This window comes from Schistocerca americana, chromosome X (genome assembly GCF_021461395.2).
Source record: "Schistocerca americana isolate TAMUIC-IGC-003095 chromosome X, iqSchAmer2.1, whole genome shotgun sequence".
In the NCBI taxonomy this organism is placed as follows: Eukaryota; Metazoa; Arthropoda; class Insecta; order Orthoptera; family Acrididae; genus Schistocerca; species Schistocerca americana.
In genome coordinates this window covers 710782696-710808857 of record NC_060130.1, presented here as the reverse complement: position 1 = coordinate 710808857, position 26162 = coordinate 710782696, and the positions used below count along the sequence as shown (strand labels likewise).

The following is a 26162-nucleotide window of genomic DNA, read 5'->3' as shown; positions in this document are numbered from 1 at the left end:
CACTTACACAGGTGAAATAATCTGGGTACTCTTTGAGTTTGACTACATGGGCTGACCTTCTGATTTGTCAGTCATCTTCTGGAACATTGAGGTCCATCAGCACCATCTGAATCTTCTCGATGTCTACCCTTGACTTAGCATCTGGGATATAGTCCAGGTCGTGATCAGTGCCTGCAGTATCACTCCCACTATTGATGACTTCCACTACTTCCCCTGCCTCACCCCATTCAGCACCTCATTCACTTGGCCGCAACACACAATAATCTTCACTTAAAGGTGGTGCCCTGATATTGTCAGCTGAACATTCATTCTCCAGAAAAATGACATTTCCGCCTTTGACTATTTTCTTGGGTCTCTGTGGACCAGTTAGTTTGTAACCTTCAGTCCTTTCATCATAACATAAAAAGATAAGTTTGTTAGTCTTGGTCTCCCACTCCCTTTTATTTTGATATAGTATAATAGGAAAGGCTCGACAACCAAATACTTTTAGACTGTTAAAAAAGATATTTTTACTATTCCACAACTCCTGTGGATTTATGGAAGAAGTAGTTTAAGTGCTCTATGAGGACCATGGTTCTCTATGTATGCAACTGTATAGCATGCCTCCGCCCTTTAGTTGTTAGGTAGACCAGAGTCAAATAACATGCCCCCCTTCTAACAGCCGTGTACCGCAAGTCTCTAGAGGAACAGAGGGTTCCAAATGATTGGAAAAGAGCACAGGTAGTCCCAGTCTTCAAGAAGGGTCGTCGAGCAGATGCGCAAAACTATAGACCTATATCTCTGACGTCGATCTCTTGTAGAATTTTAGAACATGTTTTTTGCTCGCGTATCATGTCATTTCTGGAAACCCAGAATCTACTATGTAGGAATCAACATGGATTCCAGAAACAGCGATCGTGTGAGACCCAACTCACTTTATTTGTTCATGAGACCCAGAAAATATTAGATACAGGCTCCCAGGTAGATGCTATTTTTCTTGACTTCCGGAAGGCGTTCGATACAGTTCCGCACTGTCGCCTGATAAACAAAGTAAGAGCCTACGGAATATCAGACCAGCTGTGTGGCTGGATTGAAGAGTTTTTAGCAAACAGAACACAGCTTGTTGTTATCAATGGAGAGACGTCTACAGACGTTAAAGTAACCTCTGGCGTGCCACAGGGGAGTGTTATGGGACCATTGCTTTTCACAATATATACACTCCTGGAAATTGAAATAAGAACACCGTGAATTCATTGTCCCAGGAAGGGGAAACTTTATTGACACATTCCTGGGGTCAGATACATCACATGATCACACTGACAGAACCACAGGCACATAGACACAGGCAACAGAGCATGCACAATGTCGGCACTAGTACAGTGTATATCCACCTTTCGCAGCAATGCAGGCTGCTATTCTCCCATGGAGACGATCGTAGAGATGCTGGATGTAGTCCTGTGGAACGGCTTGCCATGCCATTTCCACCTGGCGCCTCAGTTGGACCAGCGTTCGTGCTGGACGTGCAGACCGCGTGAGACGACGCTTCATCCAGTCCCAAACATGCTCAATGGGGGACAGATCCGGAGATCTTGCTGGCCAGGGTAGTTGACTTACACCTTCTAGAGCACGTTGGGTGGCACGGGATACATGCGGACGTGCATTGTCCTGTTGGAACAGCAAGTCCCCTTGCCGGTCTAGGAATGGTAGAACGATGGATTCGATGACGGTTTGGATGTACCGTGCACTATTCAGTGTCCCCTCGACGATCACCAGTGGTGTACGGCCAGTGTAGGAGATCGCTCCCCACACCATGATGCCGGGCGTTGGCCCTGTGTGCCTCGGTCGTATGCAGTCCTGATTGTGGCGCTCACCTGCACGGCGCCAAACACGCATACGACCATCATTGGCACCAAGGCAGAAGCGACTCTCATCGCTGAAGACGACACGTCTCCATTCGTCCCTCCATTCACGCCTGTCGCGACACCACTGGAGGCGGGCTGCACGATGTTGGGGCGTGAGCGGAAGACGGCCTAACGGTGTGCGGGACCGTAGCCCAGCTTCATGGAGACGGTTGCGAATGGTCCTCGCCGATACCCCAGGAGCAACAGTGTCCCTAATTTGCTGGGAAGTGGTGGTGCGGTCCCCTACGGCACTGCGTAGGATCCTACGGTCTTGGCGTGCATCCGTGCGTTGCAGCGGTCCGGTCCCAGGTCGACGGGCACGTGCACCTTCCGCCGACCACTGGCGACATCGATGTACTGTGGAGACCTCACGCCCCACGCGTTGAGCAATTCGGCGGTACGTCCACCCGGCCTCCCGCATGCCCACTATACGCCCTCACTCAAAGTCCATCAACTGCACATACGGTTCATGTCCACGCTGTCGCGGCATGCTACCAGTGTTAAAGACTGCGATGGAGCTCCGTATGCCACGGCAAACTGGCTGACACTGACGGCGGCGGTGCACAAATGCTGCACAGCTAGCGCCATTCGACGGCCAACACCGCGGTTCCTGGTGTGTCCGCTGTGCCGTGCGTGTGATCATTGCTTGTACAGCCCTCTCGCAGTGTCCGGAGCAAGTATAGTGGGTCTGACACACCGGTGTCAATGTGTTCTTTTTTCCATTTCCAGGAGTGTATAAATGACCTAGTAGATAGTGTCGGAAGTTCCATGCGGCTTTTTGCGGATGATGCTGTAGTATACAGAAAAGTTGCAGCATTAGAAAATTGTAGCGAAATGCCGGAAGATCTGCAGCGGATAGGCACTTGGTGCAGGGAGTGGCAACTGACCCTTAACATAGACAAATGTAATGTATTGCGAATACATAGAAAGAAGGATCCTTTATTGTATGATTATATGATAGCGGAACAAACACTGGTAGCAGTTACTTCTGTAAAATATCTGGGAGTATGCGTTCGGAACGATTTGAAGTGGAATGATCATATAAAATTAATTGTTGGTAAGGCGGGTACCAGGTTGAGATTCATTGGGAGAGTGCTTAGAAAATGTAGTCCATCAACAAAGGAGGTGGCTTACAAAACACTCGTTCGACCTATACTTGAGTATTGCTCATCAGTGTGGGATCCGTACCAGATCGGTCTGACGGAGGAGATAGAGAAGATCCAAAGAAGAGCGGCGCGTTTCGTCACAGGGTTATTTGGTAACAGTGATAGCGTTACGGAGATGTTTAATAAACTCAAGTGGCAGACTCTGCACGAGAGGCGCACTGCATCGCGGTGTAGCTTGCTCGCCAGGTTTCGAGAGGGTGTGTTTCTGGATGAGGTATCGAATATACTGCTTCCCCCTACTTATACCTCCCGAGGAGATCACGAATGTAAAATTAGAGAGATTAGAGCGCGCACGGAGGCTTTCAGACAGTCGTTCTTCCCGCGAACCATACGCGACTGGAACAGGAAAGGGAGGTAATGACAGTGGCACGTAAAGTGCCCTCCACCACACACCGTTGGGTGGCTTGCGGAGTATCAATGTAGATGTAGATGTAGATGCAATATGCCATCTCATAAATTGATTTGTTGGTTCCTTTCATAGCACCATACTGTTCTGGACTGTGGGCACACTAATGTGATGCTCAGTCTCATTCTCACTGAGAAATGAATCAAACCTAGGAGTTCACAAAGCCAGTGCTATTGTCTGTTCAAACAGTGTTGTTGTTTGCGCCATCCTATTTTCTGCCCACGTTTTAAACTCACAGCAAAAATTATATGTTTGATCTTTACTCTTGAGAAAATAACAGAATTCTGGAATGGTCATCCACTAGTAAACACATGTACATAACCAAACCATGTGATATTTGCCCCACTAAGCCAAACACTTCAGGTGCACTCTGTGCTCCAGTCATAAGAAATGAAAATTTAGACACATTATCAAGCACACATGAGTTACACTTATCAAAAAGACAGAATCACAACACTCCAACTTTATGCCTCCACTCTGTAAACATGATTTAAGTCCTGTGTCAACTCTGACATGACCAAGTGTACTCTATCCTAAGTGTTCCAAGTTACTAATTTTACTAACAGCTAGAGCATGCTCAACTGACACAGGCTGAACATTTTTAGTTAATAGATGCCATTTGACTCCAATCAGCTACAAAGTAGTTCACCCCTTTTGAGCATTTTACATGTATCTTTGTCAAAAACAATATTTATGCCTCTCTTAACCAAAGGAGACACCGAAAAAAATTTATTGGAAAAGCCAGGGACAAGAATAACATAACTGACAATAGCATTTTATTTCCCTTCACTTTCTAGTTAAACATTATCAGCACACTACAATTTTTTGTTTGCAATTTTCTGGCACAAAACCTCGAAACCACACCTTTCTTGAAGTCAAGTCAGTGATCCACTCATTCTTGTTGAAATCTGACACACAGTGCACAAAACAATGACTTGTCAGCTCCCTTTGAATCTTTCTTTGATGATCTGAGTTGACCATAATTCAAGCAATTGAAACATTTTATTTTCTTAGTTTCTTGTTTATATTTGGAAAACTGCTGCTCTGATTTCTTACAATCCTTTGTGAATGAAGCACTCTCACCACCATCTTTGTCCAAGTTGAACTATCCTTTCACACTTCCATTTAACAACTTTTCTTTCATGTTTTCCACTGCGAAATTTTCATCTGGTGTGCTGGATTATATGCTCATTCAGTAAATCAGACAAACTTTTGGTAAATTTCTCAGCATAATGAGTTGAATCAGTCCATCATCCACTGGATTGCTCATGCTCTGTAGTTTTTTTGGCTGAATCCAGAATATGGGAAACGTAATTTTAAGTATTTCCTTCAAATGTGGATAATGTGGTGTCCAACAGACCATCCTAGTGATCCATTAACCTAGTTTTATTCTTACCAGCAACCAATTTTTCCAGGGCGTCCTGAGCTAATTTTGCCTTTGTTATGTTTTCCATATGTGCAAATAGAGATTTGTCCTCATGCAAAAGAATAATTGTCCATGTATCTACATCCTCCTCCGCACCCATGGCGTAGCCCCATAATTTTTCACACATTAGAATTAGCTGCATCACTGACTTCCATGTGTTGCAGTCATTTTTGCTCTTCAGTCTGTGTGGTTTTCATCAAACTTAAAATTTAAGACTTTTGGAAATGTGAATTTATGGACATTAAATCAAATTACTAGTTTCTTAAAAAAAATCCACAAGAAGTATACATATGACATATTTCCAAAGCCTCTGTGTTTCAGTGTTAGACACATGGATCACATTATAGTGGAGATAACAGTGTTCAGTTTTTGCACAAAGCCTGAATGTGATACTATCAAGAAAGTCTTCCATCTATTCTCAGTCCTAAGAGATTAAAACAGATGATTTCACTGTTCGATGGACTTGGGAAAATAAAATGTTGGTTTTACAGGAGCTCCATGTCAGAAACTGAATACATTGTGTTTTGTTGCAGGTAAGTGTTACTAAATTCTTTGAAATTTTAGAGGATGTTCAGAAAAGTCACTTATATCCTCCTCATGGGGTTTACAGCATCAATGAAATGGGACTTTTGGTTGTACAATCTAAATTTTCTAAGGTTTTTGTACTAAAAGTTAGAGGGCAAGTTGGCTCCCTTACATCTAAGAAAAGAGTCATTCTCTCTTTGTTTGTAATTTGTATATATGCAGAAGTGACTTTTATGCCTCCTTTCTTCACATTTCCCAGACAGTGGATGAAAGTAGAGCTCTTTAAGATGGTTCTCCACCTGGGACAGCTTTTGTTTCTCACCTGTCAGAGTAGATGCAAAGTGAGATATTTACACAATGGTTTGACAATTTTTTTGAAGTATGCTAAACCAGCAAAGGACGACCCCATAGTATTAATACTTGGTGGACATGTTATGCACATGAAGACCCTCAAATTCATTGAAAAGGCTAGGAAAAACCAAACAACTGTAGTTTGCATCTTGTAACAGTGCAGCCGCAAGCTGCAGCCATTGGGCATGTCTTTTATGGGGCCTTTCAACACCTTTTGCATTCAGACTGTTGAGAGATTCTTGTGAAAAGGACTTGGTAGGCAAGTAACTCAATATCATGTGTCTCGCCTACTTGGGGAGGATTTTTTAAGAGCAGCTACTCCTGCTGTTGATGTAAGTGGATTTGGAAGGTGTAGCATCCTACCAATCAATAGGGACATATTTACCAATTAGGATTTTGCAGCAGCTATAACCACAGAAGTTCACATTCCATCTAAATCTGCTACATGCCTACCAGTTGAATACAGTCAGGTCTCACAGGTCTATTAGAAACTCGTTCTGCTGAGACTGATAATGTATCTGCAGACCCTCAACCCACCACTGCACTTCCCGCACTTTCTGGAGATGGCAGCAAGGCATTTACTATAGATTAGGGAGACCTCAACAATGGGTTTGTTCTTATCTCTCAAGATTCATCAAATCCTTGCACCTCATGTGCAGTTAATTCACCCATAAAGCCCAACACATCTGTTGTAGGCCCACTCTCCACGTGCAGCAGGCCAACCTCATTTGTTGTAAGCCATCATGATAATTGTCCCAATCCCAATAGTAAACATTAACAAATGACAAAATAAGCAAAAGAAAGGTTCAGTAGCAGTTTTAATTTCAACTCCTTACAAAATTGTTCTTTTAACAGCAAAAGCTGGAAGCAATGAGAGATTGGCTGAAGAAAACCAAAATACGAATAAAAAAGGAAGAAGTACAAAAACAAGAAGTTAATAAAGAAGAAAGAAGGTCAAGAAAAAGAAATCAAAAGCGTCAGAATGAATTTTGTTTCAAGGCTCTGACATCAATGACTGATTGCCTGTATTGTGGGGACTTATTTTCAAAGTCCGGGGAAAATGAAGGCTGAATAAGGTGCTCAGACTGTCTAAATTGGACACACAAGGCTTGTGCCGGCTGTGAGGAAGAACACAATGAATTCATCTTTGATCTCTGTAAATAAACTGTAAAAAACAATAGCCAAAGAAGTGTTGTGGAGAAATGTTAAAATGCATTTTATAAACAGTTTAATTCAACTTAGGACATAATTTTAAAATAAACTGTAAATTGTTAAATCTTTTTGTAGAATGATAAAGTTCCTATTATTTGAAAAAATACTCATTTCACAAAAGGCATGTAAACTGTTATGTTTTATATTGCGCATAGTGGTCACCCAGTGGCCATTTTACCATACTCAATAGGGAAAACTGGCCATTTTCCAGAGTAAGTTCAAACTATTTTTTCACAAAAAGAAACTGAAATACAGTAAAAGTGAAACTTTTTACATAAACATTAATAATTAGGCTAACTAATGCCTAACTTTTATTTGTTTATATAAATTTTTACTTATTGGCAAAAAAAAAAACAACATCATGTTCCCTTAGTGTGGCAAAATAGCCACCCTTCCCCTACCTGTAGCTGCAAGGGGTGTAGTTATCTCAGAAAACTTATTTTCAAGTGTTCTACATATTTACATGCACCAACAAATGTTTGATTTAACTTGCTAACCATTGGCAAGAAGTTATTCATGACATGGGCAAACTGTTCATACAATGACGAGAAAACATGACAACACCAAAAAATAATTAACATGGAGTAACAAAATCTCAGGGATACATTTGTCTAGGCAACAGATTGAAGTGATTAACTCTGCAAGATCACAGGCTAATGTAAGCATTAGATAAGCCACTGAAAATGTAAAATGTTTGTACACTAATAACTGGTGTAACAGTCCAAATTGTTGAATGACAGCACGCATACATACATGCATTGTGTCACACAAGTGTTGGATATCAATTTGTGGAATGGTGTTCCAAGCCTGTTACACTTGGTCGGTCAATGCAGGGACAGTTAATAATGGTTGTGAATTACATTAGAGTTGTAATTCTTCACGCTTTCCCGGTGATCTGTTGACATCTCGGATATTCGGGAATCCAGCCGGATATTTGCGTCGTTCTCGCACGATATTTCAACAGGTAGCACCTGAAGAAGACAGCGAGGTGCACTGTTGAAATATCGTGTGATAATGACGCGAATATCCAGCTGGATTCTCGAATATCCAAAATACATTAGAGTTGTTGTCCTATTATCTCGATTGGAGACAGATCTGCTAATCGAGCAGGTGAAAGGCAACATGATGACACTCTGTAGAACATGTTGGGTTACAAAAGCATTATGTTGGCAAGCGTTACCCTGTTGGGAAATACCTCACGGAGTGCTGTTCACGAACAGCAGCACAACAGGTTGAATCACCAGACTGACATACAAATTTACAGTCTGGACGTATGGGATAACCATGCAAGGGCTCCTGCTGTCATATGAAATTGCACCCCAGACCATAATCCCAGGTGCATGTCCAGTGTGTCTAGCACACAAGACAGATTGGTTGCAGGCCCTCAACTGGCCGCCTCCTAACCGACACATGCCGATCACTGTCACTGAGGCAGAATCAGCTTTCAACAGAAAACACAAAAGACCTCCAACCTGTCTTCCCATGAGCTTTCACTTGGTACCACTGAAGTCACATGTGGAGGTGGTTTGGGGTCAGTGGAATGCACACGACAGAGCATCTGGTTCAGAGCTGTCCTTGAAGTAACCAATTTGCAACAGATCATTGTTTCACTGTGGTGCCAACAGCTGCTCAAATTACTACTGCAGATGGAGTACAGTGCACCAGAGCCATATGCTGAACACGTTGGTCTTCTTTCCTCTTGGTAGTGCCACATGGCCAACCAGAGTCTGGTCTTCTTGCAACCGTACATTCCCGTGAGCACCGTTGCCAGCAGTGATGTACAGTGGCTACATTCCTGCCAAGTTTTTCTGCAGTATCACAGAAGGAACATCCAGCTTCTTGTAGCCTTATCACATGATATTGTTCAAACTCAGCGAGGTGTTGAAAATGGGATCTTGTCACCTTAAAGGCATTCCTAACTAACATCAACTCACCATGTCCAATCTCAAAGGTAACTTACACTCACAACTGTTACAACATGTATTTAAAGCAAATCTGATTTGCATCCTCATAGTGGCACAGCTAGCACCACTTTTATGAGACTGGCACAAAATCTGAGTAAACATAATCTTTTAGATGTAGAAAAATGCCTACCAACTTTTGTTTATGATGCCCAACTCATTTTTGGTTTTTCAATTATTTTCCCGTCAGTGTAGTTTCGTTCTCAATTGGTAACAGTTCCTAGTCTATGCTTGAAAAGCTGTGTATATTCAGTATTGCCCCTATTTGGTTAATTTTAGTATTAATTTTTTTGATAATGCACGTCCTCTTTTAATGAAACTATAGTTAAGGTAACAGTTTTATTGATGTATGAAAATATTTTTTTAATGACAGACATTTATAAATGGGTTAGTATCACTTTTATACGCTAAGACATACAGACATGGTCATGAGTAAAGTGAAAATGATGGTCACACAAAAAACATGCTGTAAATAAAGACAACAATTTTTGTTTTCATGTTTCTTGTTGTAACTGATATAAAACAGGTATTACCAACATCTGCAACCAGAGTTTTGGAGTATTACAAAACTTGTTTGAAATGAACAAGTTAACTTAAAGTATTTCAAAAATTAATTACATCCATTCCAGGAAAACATCATCACATAATGATCTAGACTTCAGAATACAAAATAAAGAAGTTGTGAGGGTAGTTGTTACAAAATTTGAGGTGTCCATACAGATGAAAATTTAGACTGGAAAGCCCACATCCTCTGTCTCACTAACAAGTTAATTTCTGCTTGCTTCACACAATGTGTAACAAATGTTGTGTGTAGTAGACAGTGTAGCAGAATCGTCTATTATGCTTACATCCATTCTGCTTTTACATATGGCCTCACTTTCTGGGGCCATGATACGACAAACCTAATCACCACTTTCACACCACAAAAACAAGCTGTTAGAATAATTACCAACAGTTCAAGGCTAATACCTTCAAGCACTTATTTCAACTGCTATATATTCTAGTCTTATCATGCCTCTAAATATAAAAAGTGTAACTGATACAAAAAGGTACATAGACAATTTCAAAACAAACTCAGATCTGCATTTGTATTATACAAGAATGTGCAATGACATCCATATAAAAAGAGTAAACAAGCATTAGCACAAAAACAAACAAACACTCAAGGTACTACATGGTATAACAAACTTCTGGCACAGATGAAATAAATAAAAAAAGTCTTCATTTAAGGAAGCAGTGTTCAAATTTTTAATGAGCAAGTGCTATTATAATGCAAACAAGTACTTGTGAAAACCTATTAGCAAATAATTAGATTCATGTACTATATGTCATAGTCAAAATCAGTTGTATTTTCAACCAAGTGTTTGCTATAATCTGAATGAAAATTTTGAACAGAAATGTTACAACTACTATGTGTTTGTATGTGAATGTCAACTAAGTATTCCATGTAAAAATATTTTTCATTTCTTTATGTAATTAATCAAAGTTGTATGTGCAATTCTGTATGTGATATTGTGTAAGATACTATGCACCATAGTATTATGTGGGGTACTGTACTTATTTGTGATTGTTTATTATCATACATATACAGTTAGAAGCTGAAAACACTTTTTTACATAAATTTTATAGGTACTTCTTGTCATGGAAGTCAGTCTCTTAGTTCAAAGTTTATATGAGAATGATATGAGTAAACGAAACATGTTCCAAGTTATGAAATTTAAAATAAGTGTATGAATTTCACAGGTAAATTAGTGTTCATCTTTACATTCATAGTCTTTTGGGAATATGTTTGAGGAAATGAAGTAGAGAAATATAATAAAAACACCACAATTAGAATGAAGGATCATGGAAAATGATCTTGTGCAGACAAGTTTTGGGAAGTAAATTTTGAATACGTCTTATAGCTGTAAATATCTGAATATGAAAAGTATTGCTCTAATATAGACAAACTCGACTGATTTCTCTTTATTTTGAAGGTCCCACAAAGAATGGATCTTCCTGTATTGGTATCACCACATTCTGCAATTAAAATTAGTTTAATAGAACATCAGTGAGTTACAAATATGACGTTGTCTGCACACTAATTTTATTCACCATCTTTCACAGCAACCTTCTTTACAGATGGCATCTGCTTTGATTTGCAGAGCCTTGGTTGTAATTCCTGGATCCTCTGTGAAGTACTGTCAATGTGTTTTCTGGAACATGTCTTATATTCTTCTCAAAGAACCATCTGTTGTTGTCTTAAAGTTAATTTTTATGCAGGTGCATAAAACTGGACCGGCTAAAGCAGATTACAGATTTTCATTCTCTTGGAGCTTTGTATCTGCAATGTCAGGTCGTGCTGAAAGAGGTAAATACAGGAAAATTGAATATAATATAACACTAATATAACATACTACATTCTGCTTTTTTAGTTGTTTAGAAATATGAAGCATGATTTATGGGCAAAACTGTCTCTGGCATGTCATTTTTGTGGTTTATTGGTTCTGAAATCCACAGAAAATGATGATTTTTTGCTACAATTACTGTTTGGCACATTTTGATTTTTATTGTGTCCAGCACTAGATGATAAAATTCTCAGTAGGATGTACTGGGTGATCAAAAAGTCAGTATAAATTTGAAAACTGAAGAAATCGCGGAATAATGTAGATAGAGAGGTACAAATTGACACACATGCCTGGAATCACATGGATTTTTATTAGAACCAAAAAATACAAACATTCAAAAAACATCCGGCAGGTGGTGCTTCATCTGATCATAATAGCAATAATTAGCATAACAAAGTAAGACAAAGCAAAGATGATGTTCTTTACAGGAAATTCTCAATATGTCTACCAACATTCCTCAAAAGTAGCTGTAGTTGAGGAATAATGTTGTGAACAGCACTGTAAAGCATGTCCGGAGTTTTGGTGAGGCATTGGGGTCGGATGTTGTCTTTCAGCACCCCTAGAGATGTCACTCGATCACAATACACTTGCGACTTCAGATAACCCCAAAGCCAATAATCGCACAGACTGAGGTCTGGGGACCTGGGAGGCCAAGCATGACAAAAGTGGTGGCTGAGCACACGATCATCAGCAAACGACGTGCGCAAGTGATCTTTCACGCGTCTAGCAATACTTTTGTTGTTGTTGTTGTAATAAAACTCCATGTCATTCCAAGCATGTGTGTCAATTTTTACCTCTCTATCTACATTATTCCGTGGTTTATTAAGTTTTCAAAATTATACTGACTTTTTGATCACCCAGTACAATGGCCTCAAGTTTCTATATTTGACCCTCAGTTCATATATGGGGAAGTGCACAAGCTAGTCACTTAAAGAGAAAATTTGGAAAAAGAGCAATGAGCTGTATAACAAATATATGACCCAGAAAGTCCTGTATACAAGCTCTTATACGCCATAATATTATGAAAGTGCACTTACTATTTCATTTTAACTGAAAAAATTGAAATATCTCAAAAACTACACATTGGACCAACAAAAGATATAATTTAAATTTGTTTGTCTAGGAGGGGGACATCCAATGATACCACACTCCACTCTCCCCCCACTCCATGTGTGGGTGGCAGAGGGAAACTTTGAAATCTTCAATGGGAACCCACATTTTTATTGCACATTACGAATCTATGGCAGAATCTACATATGTTTTGTCTAAAGCATTTTTTTCGTTTCGTAACAGATGGCACTATAATCAGAGGAATAGAAATGGGTACACAATCATAATCTATGACGTGCTCCTCAATGGCCCTTGAGTATCCAATGGCACATGGGATCCCACCTCTATGCTGCGAGAGTAGGATAGGCCAGTATTTCACAACTTCTAATTGGAAACCCCACTCACAACATTGTATCCCTCTGATGTATTGAACAGGGGACTACTTGGCGTGTCACTGTAGCCATGGTTCGAGATGAACATTGCTCTACATTTCCCTTCGGTAAAATGTCATACAACTGCAAACTTCAATACACTTAGTGATTCACTTTTCAAATGACCATGCACAGGACAGAAGTATATCTGTGGGAATGTCAGTACAGGCATTTCTGATGCGGTCCACCATGTCCTCATGGCCTGTTGGCACTTGCTGGTACAACTTATCTTTTAAATATCCCCACAGAAAGAAATACGGCAACCTAGCAGGCCAATTAATAGGGACACTTTTGCCGACCTATTGACAAATGTAAGCATGATCTAATACCTCCTGTGCTTCAATTGCGTAATACGCTGGACAATCATCATGCTGAAACCAAATACGTTATCCAATGTCCAGGGCAGTGTTCTGCAGTAGTACTGGCAGTTCCTCTTCCAAAAATGTTTGATATCTGCGCCCATTCAATGTGCCATCAATAAAATGTGACAATGCAGTACTGTAACAATATTACCTACCAATATACAGGGATCATGGTGTAATTGCCGGGTGCTTATCTGCAAACTGTTGTGCACTGCCACTACTACAGCTGTTTCATTAGCTTCTTCTGTAACACATTTGCTTCATTTCCTTTTGTCAGTCTGCATGCTGCCATCAGACATAAAGGCATCCTAAACCTTGTAAAAGAATGAATGAGAGTGAGCTTTCTCTGGAAAACACTTGGCACACAAGGCAACAGCAGCCTCAACATTTCCCCTACAATTCTCTGTCAATCAGGATCATTTCCAATTTTTTCTTCTGTAGTTGCAAAATTCATCATCCACTTACATGTCTGTTCTCTAAATGATAGGTAGGTGTGCAGGCAATAAACACAGTCCAAGTATAATGTTTATAGCTGTTGTCTACATTATACTTGACCTCTGGTCACAGTGTACTGCCTGTTATGATACATCATAGTTCACTACATGAGCGCAGTGGCACATCAAGTGGTCCCCTGTTTGATATATCAGAGGAATACAATTCTGTAAATGGGGTTTCCAGTCAGAAGTTATGAAATACTGGCCTGTCTAAACTCACGGCACGGAGGTGGGGGTCCTACGTGCCATTAGATATTCAAGAGCCATTGAGTAGCATGTTGTAAATTACGATTGTGTACCTGTTTCTATTCCCCCGATTAAAGCACAATCTGTGGCCAAATGAAGAAAATGTTTCTGAAAAAACGTATGTAGATTTTGCTGTGGAATCAATCTCCACTAGAAAAAGGAGATTCCCACTAAAGATTTCAAAGTTGTATCCCGGCCCCCATGCATGGGGTGGGGTGGCAGGTAGAGTCTAGTATCATTAGAAAGCCCCTCCAAGACAAACAAATTGGAGTTATAACATTTTTCAATCCGATGTATACTTTTAGAGATATTTCAATGTCTTCATTTAAAACGAACATTCTGTATATACAGTGAGTACTCTCTCATAACATTATGGTGCACAAGAGCTCATATATAAAGAATATTATGGCAGTGACAGCCAGTGATAAACACCTTCTAAATACAGACATAGATTAACATGCAACATGAGGAAAGGAAAATTATTACAGAACACAGCAAAATATCAAACTGACAGTATGTGCTCCAGATGGAGCAGGCAAAAGGGTTCTTAACCCATCAGTACACGCAGGTGGTCTGTCAGACCAAGGAGAATATTTTCACATTAATGCAATGTCTGAAAGTTGTTTCCAAGATGCTATCTTCTCAGTACCTTTAAGTGAGTGTAATAGGAGTCGTTTGGTATGGTGTATCTGCTATTTCAACAATAGCACTTCCGATTAGCTCACAACAAAGAGTTCTAGGGTCTCACAGGCTAGCCATGTGTACTTGTGTCAGTTTATTGTTAGCTCCACCAAGGTTATTCCCGTGCGTGCATATTTGTGGTATCTACTTAGTTTAGTGGTAGAACAGATTTTTTCGTGCTTTGTACCTTATTTTAGTGTGTTGTAAGTGTTGTAACTGCATCATGGCTTATTCTTACGAGGCACAGGAGGAGAGAATTAGGAACTTGATTGAAGAAGTAATGGCTGAAAGTGACGCTGGTGATTCTGAAGATGGAGAAATCGACTTTGAAAAAATCCAAGACACAGAGTGGAAAAGTGATTCTGGCACCGAACAGAAAACGTCGAGTGATGAAACAGAAGACAGTGATTGTGGTGCCGACAGTGATGTGTTTGTCGGTAAAGACAGAACAGCATAGAACTCACATGCTCTGCCAAAGAACTCCCACACACATTGTCATAACATCATAACTCATTTACCAGGTGTGAAAGGTGCAGCAAAAAGTGCTACAAATCTCTACAGTGCTGGGAACAGTTTTTTGATGAAAACATTATACACATACTCGTTGACTGCACTAATAGGTACATTCAAAGTATCCAGGGAAACTTTTCAAGGGAAAGAGATGCACACCAAACTAATAAAGCTGAAATAAAGGCCTTATTGGGATTATTGTACTACACTGGTGTAATGTGTGCCCATCGACTAAGTCTACAAGATTTGTGGCGAACATAGAACAGGAGTTGAAATATTTCATCTCACAATGGGCATAAACAGATTTTGTTTTCTCCTTCGATGCCTCAGATTTGATGATAAAGAAACGAGAATGGAAAGGGAGAAAACAGATCACATAGCGGCGATAAGACAGGGGTTCAGTCTAATAGCTGAAAATTTTCAGAAGGCTTATACAGTTTCTGAATATGTGTCAGTTGATGAAAAACTAGAAGCATTCCATGTAAGATGCAGATTCAGACAGTACATGCCAAATAAGCCAAACAAGTACGGAGTAAAGATTTTTGCAGCAGTGGATGCCAGAATGTTTTACACATTCAACATGGAGGTCTACGTTGGGCAACAGCCTGAAGGCCCTTACAGACAGGACAACAGACGAGTTGAACCTGTTCAGAGACTTTGCCAACCTATCCTGAATACAGGCCACAACATAACTTGCAACAATTATTTTACAAGTTACGAGCTTGCAAACACATTGATTACGAAGAAGACGACCATCGTTGGTACCCTGAGGAAGAACAAGAGACAAGTCCCAAGGGGATTTATTAACACTAAAAACCAAAAAGAAAAGTCATCTATGTTTGGGTTTCATAAAAATTGCACCTTAGTCTCTTATGTGCCGAAACGAAATAGAGTGGTATTACTACTGTCAACAATGCACCACAATGGAAATATTGACGAAAATACAGAGAATGATAAAAAACCAGAAATTATCACTTGCTATAACCTTACTAAGGGTGGAGTTGACGTTGTAGATGGAATGAGTGCAGCATATAATGTAGCTAGAAACACAAGAAGATGGCCAATGGTTGTTTTTTATAGCATCATGAACACAGCTGTGATAAATGCTGCTATTATTTTCAACTCAAATCAGAAAGAAGAACTGAGAAGAAGAGAGTTTTTTAGGTAGCTTTCTTTTGCACTTCTGCATGATCATCTTCAGCAAAGAGTAATGTCAAAAATATTGCCAAGGAAGATAACTGAGAGAATTGGAGAGCTTTGCAGTGTGAAAATTTCTGAAGTGGAATCAACTGCAACTTCATGAGGATGGTGTGTGGACTGCAGAAGCAAAAACAGAAAAATGAGATATATCTACATCTACATCTACATCCATACTTTGCAAGCCACCTGACGGTGTGTGGCGGAGGGTACCCTGAGTACCTCTATCGGTTCTCCCTTCTATTCCAGTCTCGTATTGTTCGTGGAAAGAAGGATTGTCGGTATGCTTCTGTGTGGGCTCTAATCTCTCTGATTTTATCCCCATGGTCTCTTCACGAGATATACGTAGGAGGGAGCAATATACTGCTTGACTCTTCGGTGAAAGTATGTTCTCAAAACTTTAACAAAAGCCCGTACCGAGCTACTGAGCGTCTCTCCTGCAGAGTCTTCCACTGGAGTTTATCTATCATCTCCGTAACGCTTTCGCGATTACTAAATATATTTGTAAGAACTGCAAGAAATACATTTGCCTTGAACATTCTGTTACTGTGTGCCAAGGCTGTATCGACAAAATATCTGATTGAATACATACATTACTTTGGTAACAGCTGAATTTTATGTATCTCCATTTGTGTAAATATTTTTGACCAAAATATTAAATTTATCCTTTCAATATATTTACTAAACTAATTTTTAATGATATTATTTCATTTAATAACGCTTCCCTCCATAATATACATCTAAATGCAAATTCAGAAAGATAGAAACTGCAAGGGTCTGTGAGACCAGCTGCGTGTACTGCCATCCTGTTTCCAGGTGCGTGCACCGCCAGGTTAAGAAGCTACCGTACCCAGTTAAGGAAGGAAACGAATTAAAAACTTTTGAAAATTGTTTAAAACTGTATCAAACACAGAAATTCAAATGCAGGATGAGCGAGTGTTAAAAATGAAACTAAGTATTGATGTTGTATTGTAACAGAATATATGTAATAATTCTTTATGTGCCTGTAAGGTTTAATCTAGTTTTCTTTACTGTACATTTATTGAATATACACTGAGGTGATGAAAGTTATGAAATATCTTCCAATATCATGTCGCACCTCCTTTTGCCCTGTGTAGTACAGCAGCTCGACATGGCATGGACTCAACAAGTCGTTGGAAATCCCCAGCAGAAATACTGAGCCGTGCTGCCTCCACAGTGGTGCAGGATTTTGTGTATGTACTGACCACTCAATTATGCTCCATAAATTTTCAATGAAATGGCCAAATCGTTCACTCAAATTGTACAGAATTTTCTTCAAATCAATCGTGAACAATTGTGAGCTGGTGACATGGCACATTATCATACATAAAAGTTGTTAACATGAAGTCCACAAATGGCTGCAGATACTCTCCAAGTAGATGAACATAACCATTTTCACTCAATGACGAGTTCAGTTGGACCGAGGATCCAGCCCCATTCCATGTAAACACAGCCCACACCATTATGGAGCCACCACCAGCTTGCACAGTGCCTTGTTGACAACCTGGGTCCTTGGCTTCATAGGATCTGCACCACACTCGAGTCTTACCATCAACTATTGCCAACTGAAATCAGGAATCATTTGACCATGTCATGGTTTTCCAGTCATCTGTGGTCCAAGTGGTATGGTCACAAGACAAGGTTAGATGCTGCAGGTGATGATGTGCTGTTAGCAAAGGTACTTCTGTCGGTTGTCTGTGCCATAGCCCATTAATGCCAAATTTTGGCACGCTGGCCTAGTGGATACATTCAATGTATGCCCAACATTGATTTCTGTGATTATTTCAAACAGTGTTGCTTGTCTGTTAGCACTGACAACTGCTCTCAGTCATTAAGTGTACACTGTCAGCAACTGCGTTGTTCATAGTGAGAGGTAATTTCTGAAATTTGGTATTCTCAACACACTCCTGACACTGCAGATCTCAGAATACTGAATTCCCAAACAATTTCTGAAATGGAATGTCCCATGTGTCTAACTCCAACTACTGTTCCATGTTCAGACTGTTAATTCCCATTGTGCAGCCATAATGAAGTCAGAAACCTTTTCACATGAATCACTTGAGTACAAATGACAGTTCCATCAATGAACTGCCCCTTTATACCTTGTGTAGGTGATACTACTGCCATCTGTATGTGTGCACATCGCTATACCATGACTTTTGTCATCTCAATGTGTATTAGACCTAAGCCTCGATTTAATATAACATGCTAAATGCAATTTGAACACAGATGTTACATCTGTCTTAGCTGTCTGCCTATAAAATTGTACAATACTCCCAGCTGAAAATGATCAGCTAGAGTCCATGATCAAAGAATAAATAAGTAAATCTTTATATACAAGGGTTGCACAAAAGTATGGAAACACTATGAGAAATGTGTTTGAACATAAATGAAGATGCTAGTCAAGTCTGCAACTTACACTGTTGTATTTAACCATAAATGGCATCTGTGCAATGTCATCAGTATTTGCAAGTGTCAGTCATGGTCAGAACAGTGTTCTGTGTAGTTTTCAGTGTATTATGTCAGAGATAAGTCAATTTGAATGCGGACAAATTGTTGGTGCTCATATGGTGGGTGCTCCTGTAACCAAGATGGCTGAGGTGTTTGGCATTTCAATGCCTATACTGAAGATATAGGATACAGGGAAAATGATAATGTGGTAAGTCACAATGTGGATGAAAGTGTGTGATGTACGATTATGACAGACGGTCATTGAAGAGGGCAGTGACAAAAACTAAGTGGGCGACAGCTGCAAAAGTCACTGCAGAACTGAATGTCACAGTCATGAACCATGTCAACACCTAACAACATGAAAGGACCTCCAGAAGTAGTGAATTGTAGGATGAGCTGGAATTTCAACCTACTCATCAGTGATACGAATGTCCGCCCCTGGTAGCTGAGTGGTCAACGCGACAGAATGTCAGTCCTAAGGGCCTGCGTTCAATTCCCGGCTGGATCAGAGATTTTCTGCACTCAGGGACTAGGTGTTGTGCTGTCCTAATCATCATCGTTTAATCCCCATTGACGCACAAGTCGCCAAAGTGGCGTCAAATCGAAAGACTTGCACCCGGCGAATGGCCTACCCGATGGGTGACCCTAGTCACACGACATTTATTTTTAGTGATGTGAATGCCCTTAACAATAAAACATGGTGCCAGAGACATAAAATCAGGACTACTGAGCAATGGAAAAAATTCATTTAGTAAGATGAGTCTTGTTTCACACCGTTTCCAATTTCTGGCTGAGTTTATGTCCCAGGCGTGAAAAAAGGTGGGGATTTGGTAACAATTTGGGCAGCCATATCCTGGTATCCCATGAGCCCGACAGCTACATCTACTCTGCAAGATTGCATTACTGCCAGGGATTATGTGGCAGACAGAGAGGAGGGAGGAGGAGATGGACAGAGTGGAGGGAGGAGGGGATGGTCAGAGGAAGGAGTGGAGGACATGGTCAGAGAGAGGCCAGGCAGGAGGAGATGTGTAATGTATGTACTGTGTGCATCTACTGATAAAGCTGCAAGTAAAAGGGTAGTAAATAAATATATATAATGTGTTACAGTTTTGTTGCATTTATAGAAAGTAAATAGTGAGAAGATGTGGAAACAGAAGTTACATAAATGAACAAAATTAGGAAGTGCAAATATTAAGCACAAACTTGAAGAAAGCATTCCTTTAATTTTGATGTCCTCTACACTAGTGGTTGCCTATATTCTCTTCAAAATTAATTAGGTGAATTATTTTAAATTCCAAAGTTGTTCACAGCACAGCAGTTAGTAAAGACCTGGCAAAATATGGGAAATATGGGCAGCTATTCATGAGCCAGAAATCACCAGCTTCTTCCTGAAGTCTGTGAAGAACATAATTAATTTTGGGAGCAGAGTTGTCCACTGTTCACAGAGGAGAACAAATGCAGCAGCTTATGGTGGAAAAACTTACAATGTACTCTGGAGCCAAGAAGGCATACAAAGCCTTCAAAAATTATCTTTTTGGAGTTGATGAAAATATTAAAATGAATCAATTAAAATACCTTTTAGACTACTTTTTTCTGAACTGAGGATAGGAAATATAACTGCAATGAGTATTAAATGTCAAAAGAGAAGTCTGTGTCAAGGCATTTGATGATACGATTACAAAGGAAGGATTCTTCAGAATTCACTAGATTGCTTATTATACAAGCAGGTTTTTTCTGCATAACTTACTGCTGCACGAGCCATCTGAAAATGTAAGCTCATCTACAGCAAAGCCGCCATTTGTTGCTTGCCCTTCCAGCACAATTCGAAAATCTGATGCAGCCTCCACAGTGACCTGTGCTGGTGTCCATACAGCTCTAGTAGTGTCCAATGCTCCTGCTGATAGTGTCCACAACTGTGACAAAAACAAATATTATTTGAAATATAAGATGAAAACTTTCACCTCATTTGTACAATAATTCATACACATGACAAGATAAACAGTAGGAATGGAACATTAATTATTGCTGTATTTGTATTTATCACTTACTAATGGGAAGTTTAAATCTCTTTGAGACCACAGAAATTACTACTATGCACGCAATAGAATGGGTTTTCATTACCTTCTCAGGAGGATAATCTCCAGAAGTATTGTTATCCTGTCTGACCACTCTTAGTTCTGCCATATCACCCTGGCCAAATGCAGCAAACCAAAAGCTGAAACACAGCTGCCGATCATCAGTTGCCTCAATCACTGGAGATATTAGACGTACTGTACTTGCAGCAGCATTTTGGTTGAATAAATCAAAATAAACATATCCACCTGAAAAATGAAATTTGTAAAGAAAGTATTACACAAAATATTTATTGTAGTAATCAATTGCTTTCATGAAATGTATAATTTCTTCATCATAATTGTGTTTTAAACAATGTGAACTTGATGCTGCCTCAGATTTGCTTTGTATGTTGTTATTAATCCTGTTACTTGTATTCCATTACTTTGGAGCTCCGTAGCAAATGCAGAAAATGTGTTATTTAACTTTAAGACTGCGTAAATGAAACTGAGTACAACACATGTTTGCAGTGATTTGTTCCGAAATAAAATTATGGTGCTCATTTGTAATATTTTAAAGTATCATTTTAGAGTATATAAATATGATTCAGATGAAAGTTTACTTCAAATGTACAAGATACCTTAATTTTGATCTGTGCTTGGTGAAATAAAATTAGAACTTCTTGTCCTCTTTCCTAACTCTCATAATGAAGTCTGAGAGCTTTCAGGGTTGAGTTTGACACAAAGTTGAGTTTGACACCAAAAAGTTCACTATAGAAAACACTTTTACGTTATTGTATAGCTACAATGGAATGGTATTAGGTCATATTTACTGCTGCTACCACACATTCAGCACATGTCTCACTATCAGTGGCTATGGTAGTTCCCTTAACAAGCATCACACAATGCAAAATAAATACTGGTAATGATGGTAGAGAGCTAATTCAGAGTTTTCAGGAGATGGGTGCCATGATACATATCATCTTCACTGCTTTCTGTTGTCGTTTAATACCATTGATGTTATTCTTCTAGTACCCCAAAAGTACAGTAACATATGGTATATGACTGTGTATCAAGGATTAGTTAATGACTGATAAGGAAATGTTGGCAAAGTGGTATATTTTTGCCAGAAAAAGTACACTGTTGTTAATTTTAGATGCAGTTATCTCTATGTGATTATGCCAACTCTTTCTTTCTTTCTTCTTTTGCTACTGCCTTTATCCCGCATTGTGCACAGAGTCGGCAGGGTTAAGTACGGAACTGGCATGATTAATTTTAACAGGTGGCCGGATGTCCTTCCTGCCGCCATCCCATACCCCCCGGGACGGAAGTAGTGTACCCCAGCTATCTGCGTCTAGTGCAAATCATGAAATAGTGTGAATGTGTTTCAAATGTCTGCAAGCCATGTAACTGAGGTGGGACAGGGGACAGGGGGACCAGCCAGGTATTCACCTAGTAGGATGTGGAAAACCACCTAAAAACCAAATCAGGCTGGCCGGCACACCAGCTGTCATTGTTAATCTGCCGGGTGGATTCAATCCGGGGCTGGCGCGCCTACCCGAGTCTAGGAAGCAGCTCGTTGGCACTCTCGGCTACCCTGGTGGGTGTGATTATGCAAACACTCTTTGAAATCAATTATTATCCCAAGAAGTTCTGTTCAGTCATTATGTTATCATTCAATATAACATATAAGCCCATCAGTATCTATATTTACATGATTATTTGTCAAATCAGTCTTGAGTGTTTAGTGGAGGGTGCAAGGCATCATTTTCAAATACATCTACCATTCCACTCTGTAATACCACATGGGAAAATGAACATCTAAGTATTTTGGTGCAAGCTCTCATTTCAGTGACAGTGTTGCAATTATTGTTTCCCCAACGAAGGTGAGAGGTCACAGAATATTTTAGAAGCCTCAGAAGTGAATTATCCATTGAGATGTCACAAAAAGAATTTGCTACAATGAAAACAACCTTTCTTTAATGATTGGCATACTAACTCATTCATCACATGTGTGACACACTTTCCCCTATTCTGTGATGATACAGTTGAGCCAGTTGTCTTTAAACTTCTCGTACGTCTTTTGTTGGACCTACTCGATAAAGATCATGTACTATGCTGAAGAGGATGAACAAGAATAATAAAAGCTCTTCCTTTTGTGGATTTGTTCCAGCTTTTATGCATTCTGCCAATAAAATGCAGTCCTTCTTTCACCATTCTTGCAACACTGTTCATAAAATCAGTCCAGTTTATATTGTTCCTAAGTGCAGTTGAATCAGCAACCTTTAAATCTGCATAATTTATTGTGTAACAAATTCAAGAGCTTTCTCTTAGCCATGTGGTGGACCTCGTACATTTTATTTTTCAAGGATAGTTGGCACTTTTAAAATTGTGCAGATATCTTGTATAAATGATTTTAGGATGGATTTTGATCTTTTGTTGACTTAAATAGATGGTAAATGATGCCAACATCTGCAAACTGACAAGAGGACTGCTATAGCAAGAACAAACATGATTTATGGAACACAGTGAGCAACACCTAAGATACAATGTAGTACAGGTTGTGTATAGCATTGAACACATTGACTAGAAAACAGTAATACAGGGTGCAGAATAGACTGAGCACTTGTTTGCAATTGCTTAAATAATATTTCTTTGGTGGCTCACAAGAATGTGCCAGGGGGCTGATACAGGTGGCATCTATAAGTGGGCCTGTGAACTATGTGGACATGCGATCTCTGAAATTGCGCATGTCATGAGTGAAGGTACACCAAGAACTGTTCAAACTGTCCCCTAAATCATTTACATTGATCAAGAACAGCAACAGAATCAGTCACACTTTCTACAGGACTGCCAGATATAACTTTCAAATCATTAACTGAATTTCTGTCAATTAATATATAGGGCATATTGTTATCTTTCTCACTGGAAGTATGAATCTGGTCAAATAACTAGCCGCAGTCATTAGTAACAGTGTTAAAACCTATCTGGTAATCTAAGAATATGAAATCAGTTTCAGAACCCCACCATTACATTTCATTCCTACTTACAAAGAGAGAGCCAGCTGGTGTATCAAATGAATAATATTTTATAAATTTGTGCTTGTTGAGTGACAATATATCATTTTCTTTAGATATTTCACAATATTTCAACTCAATATAAGTTCTGAAGTGTGCCTATGAATCTGTGTTAATGAGATAGGGCTATAGGCTTGTGAATTGATTCTATTGTTGGGTGTATTGATGTGATCTGTGTAACCTTCTACTCTCCAGATACAGATATTTCATCAAGCCAGTAGCTGTATAGGATAACTAAAAATTGAGTAATTTCAGCAGCATTTTCTAAAAGGAACTTCATTAGAATCCAATGTGTGCAAAATGAATTTCCTATCTAAGTTGCAAGGTTGTACCAACGGGACCTGTTTTTAAATTACTGAAGTTTGAATGTTTCCTCAACTCAAATTCTGTACTTTTTTACTTCATCTTCTTTGGTAAATGTGTTTCAGGAAACCATGCTCAGTCACTCTGATTTAGTGGTAATTTTGTCTGTCACACTACGTTTGGTATCATGCAGTGAAGATATTTTTGCCACTCTTACTTTACATGAAACCAGAGTCTTAGGATTTTTTGCCATTTTTCAAGACAGAGTTTCATTGTGGAAGTTGTCAAAAGCTTCTTCCGTTGCAGCCCCCATTTAATTTTTAGGTTTTGTAACCCATTACCAACCTTTTGTTTGTTTGTCTTTTTGACTCGGAGGAAGCTTTCATTACAACAAACTTCAGCTTTATCAGTGGTTTGATCTCCTTCATATTTTAAGATATCTACTGTTTCTGATGTTATTTGTAAGTAGCCGATTTCAATATGTCACACGGCAAGTCAGTAATATATGCACGGACTCTACACTAAATCAACATTCTGCATTCTATTGCTTAAAGTCTACAGGAATTTTTGTAAAGCCATAGAATTTCAGTTTATTTCATAATATTTTTGTGGATCCCTGGGTCAAAAGCTTTTGCTAATACAAAAGTTCGCTTGGAACCAATGGTATATTTTTCAGTTGGTTGATGAACTATAACAGAAATAAAAAAATGACTTTAAGTGTGCCCCAAACTGATCTGAAACCTAAGTCTGTATCACTGAAAACATTGTTTCCTTCGAATTTTTTTGTCATCAGTCTTCTGACTGGCTTGATGTGGCCCACCACAAATTCCTCTCCTCTGCCAACCTCTTCATCTCAGAGTAGCGTTTGCAACCGATGCCCTTAATTATTTGCTGGAAGTATTCCACTCACTGTCTTCCTCTACGGTTTTTGCCCTCTACAGCTCCCTCTAGTACCATGGAAGTCATCCCCTGATGTCTTAACAGATGTCCTATCATACTCTCCCTTCTCCTTGTCAATGTTTACCACATATTCCTTTCCTCTCCGATTCTGTGCAGAACTTTCTCAGTCACCAAGTTGTCAACATTCATCTGTAGCACCACATCTCAAATGCTTCGATTCTCTTCTGTTCCAGTTTACCCACAGTCCATGTTTCACTACCATACAATGCTGTGCTCCAAATGTACATTCTCAGAAATTTCTCCATTTGGTTATTTTGCTGCCTAGGTGGTACAATTCTTTAACTTTGTCTTCTTCGTGGCCATCAATCCTGATGTTATGTCCCTCGCTGTTCTCATTTCTGCTACTTCTTATTTTCGTCTTTCCTTGATTTACTCTCAATCCATATTCAGTACTCGTTAGGTTGTTCATTCCATTCAGCACACCATATTATATGCGCCCCCCCCCCCCCAAAAAAAAACATGTTTTAAATAATAACTATTATCCCATCACTTCACAATTGCCGTGTTGAGTGGGAGGGCTGTGAGCTGTTTCCGTGCTCTGCTATTCGTTGTTCTGAAGGACGCGTCAGCGGTGTAGTCGCGCTCAATCAAAATGTGATATGGCTCCTGAACTGTACTTGGTGTACGGCAGCGGATAAAACAAACTGAAAACTGCATTGTGTTAACACATTCTTCTTTCTAAAGACAACAGAAACGAACACAAGGAAAATAACTTTTCTTTTATGGCCTAAAAATTCAGCAGAGCGTGTAGGAGACAACGGTTTTTTTTATACATTCACTTTTAATACGTTCTTTTCACGAAACCGTTGAAAATGAAATAAAAAAAATTGTGCTACGATCTAAAAATTGAAGCGAACGTGTCATACATTAGAAAATACGTACTTTTACAGGGATACGTTCAAAATTTAAATTAAACTGTCGTTTTACGATCTAATAACTTGAATGTGTAGCAGATAAAAGAAACACGTTCGGTATTAATACGTGAATCTATAGGAAAGCGTAAGAAATGAAAAC

The 26162-nt window shown here is 39.5% G+C and overlaps 1 protein-coding gene across 2 annotated transcripts in view; it reads right to left on the bottom strand.

Moving 5' to 3' along the window:
- Nucleotides 1-9400: 9400 nt before the first annotated feature.
- Nucleotides 9401-26162, bottom strand: part of LOC124555548 (MAM and LDL-receptor class A domain-containing protein 1-like) — a 399742-nt gene continuing 382980 nt past the window's right edge. For both annotated transcript variants that reach the window (XM_047129504.1, XM_047129503.1), the window contains exons 16-18: nucleotides 20879-21078; nucleotides 20505-20670; nucleotides 9401-11268 (exon numbers count right to left, since the gene is read on the bottom strand). In XM_047129504.1, coding sequence (XP_046985460.1) covers nucleotides 11219-11268; nucleotides 20505-20670; nucleotides 20879-21078 — 416 coding nt within the window. In that variant the 3' untranslated portion in view covers nucleotides 9401-11218. The remainder of the gene's footprint in view (nucleotides 11269-20504; nucleotides 20671-20878; nucleotides 21079-26162) is intronic.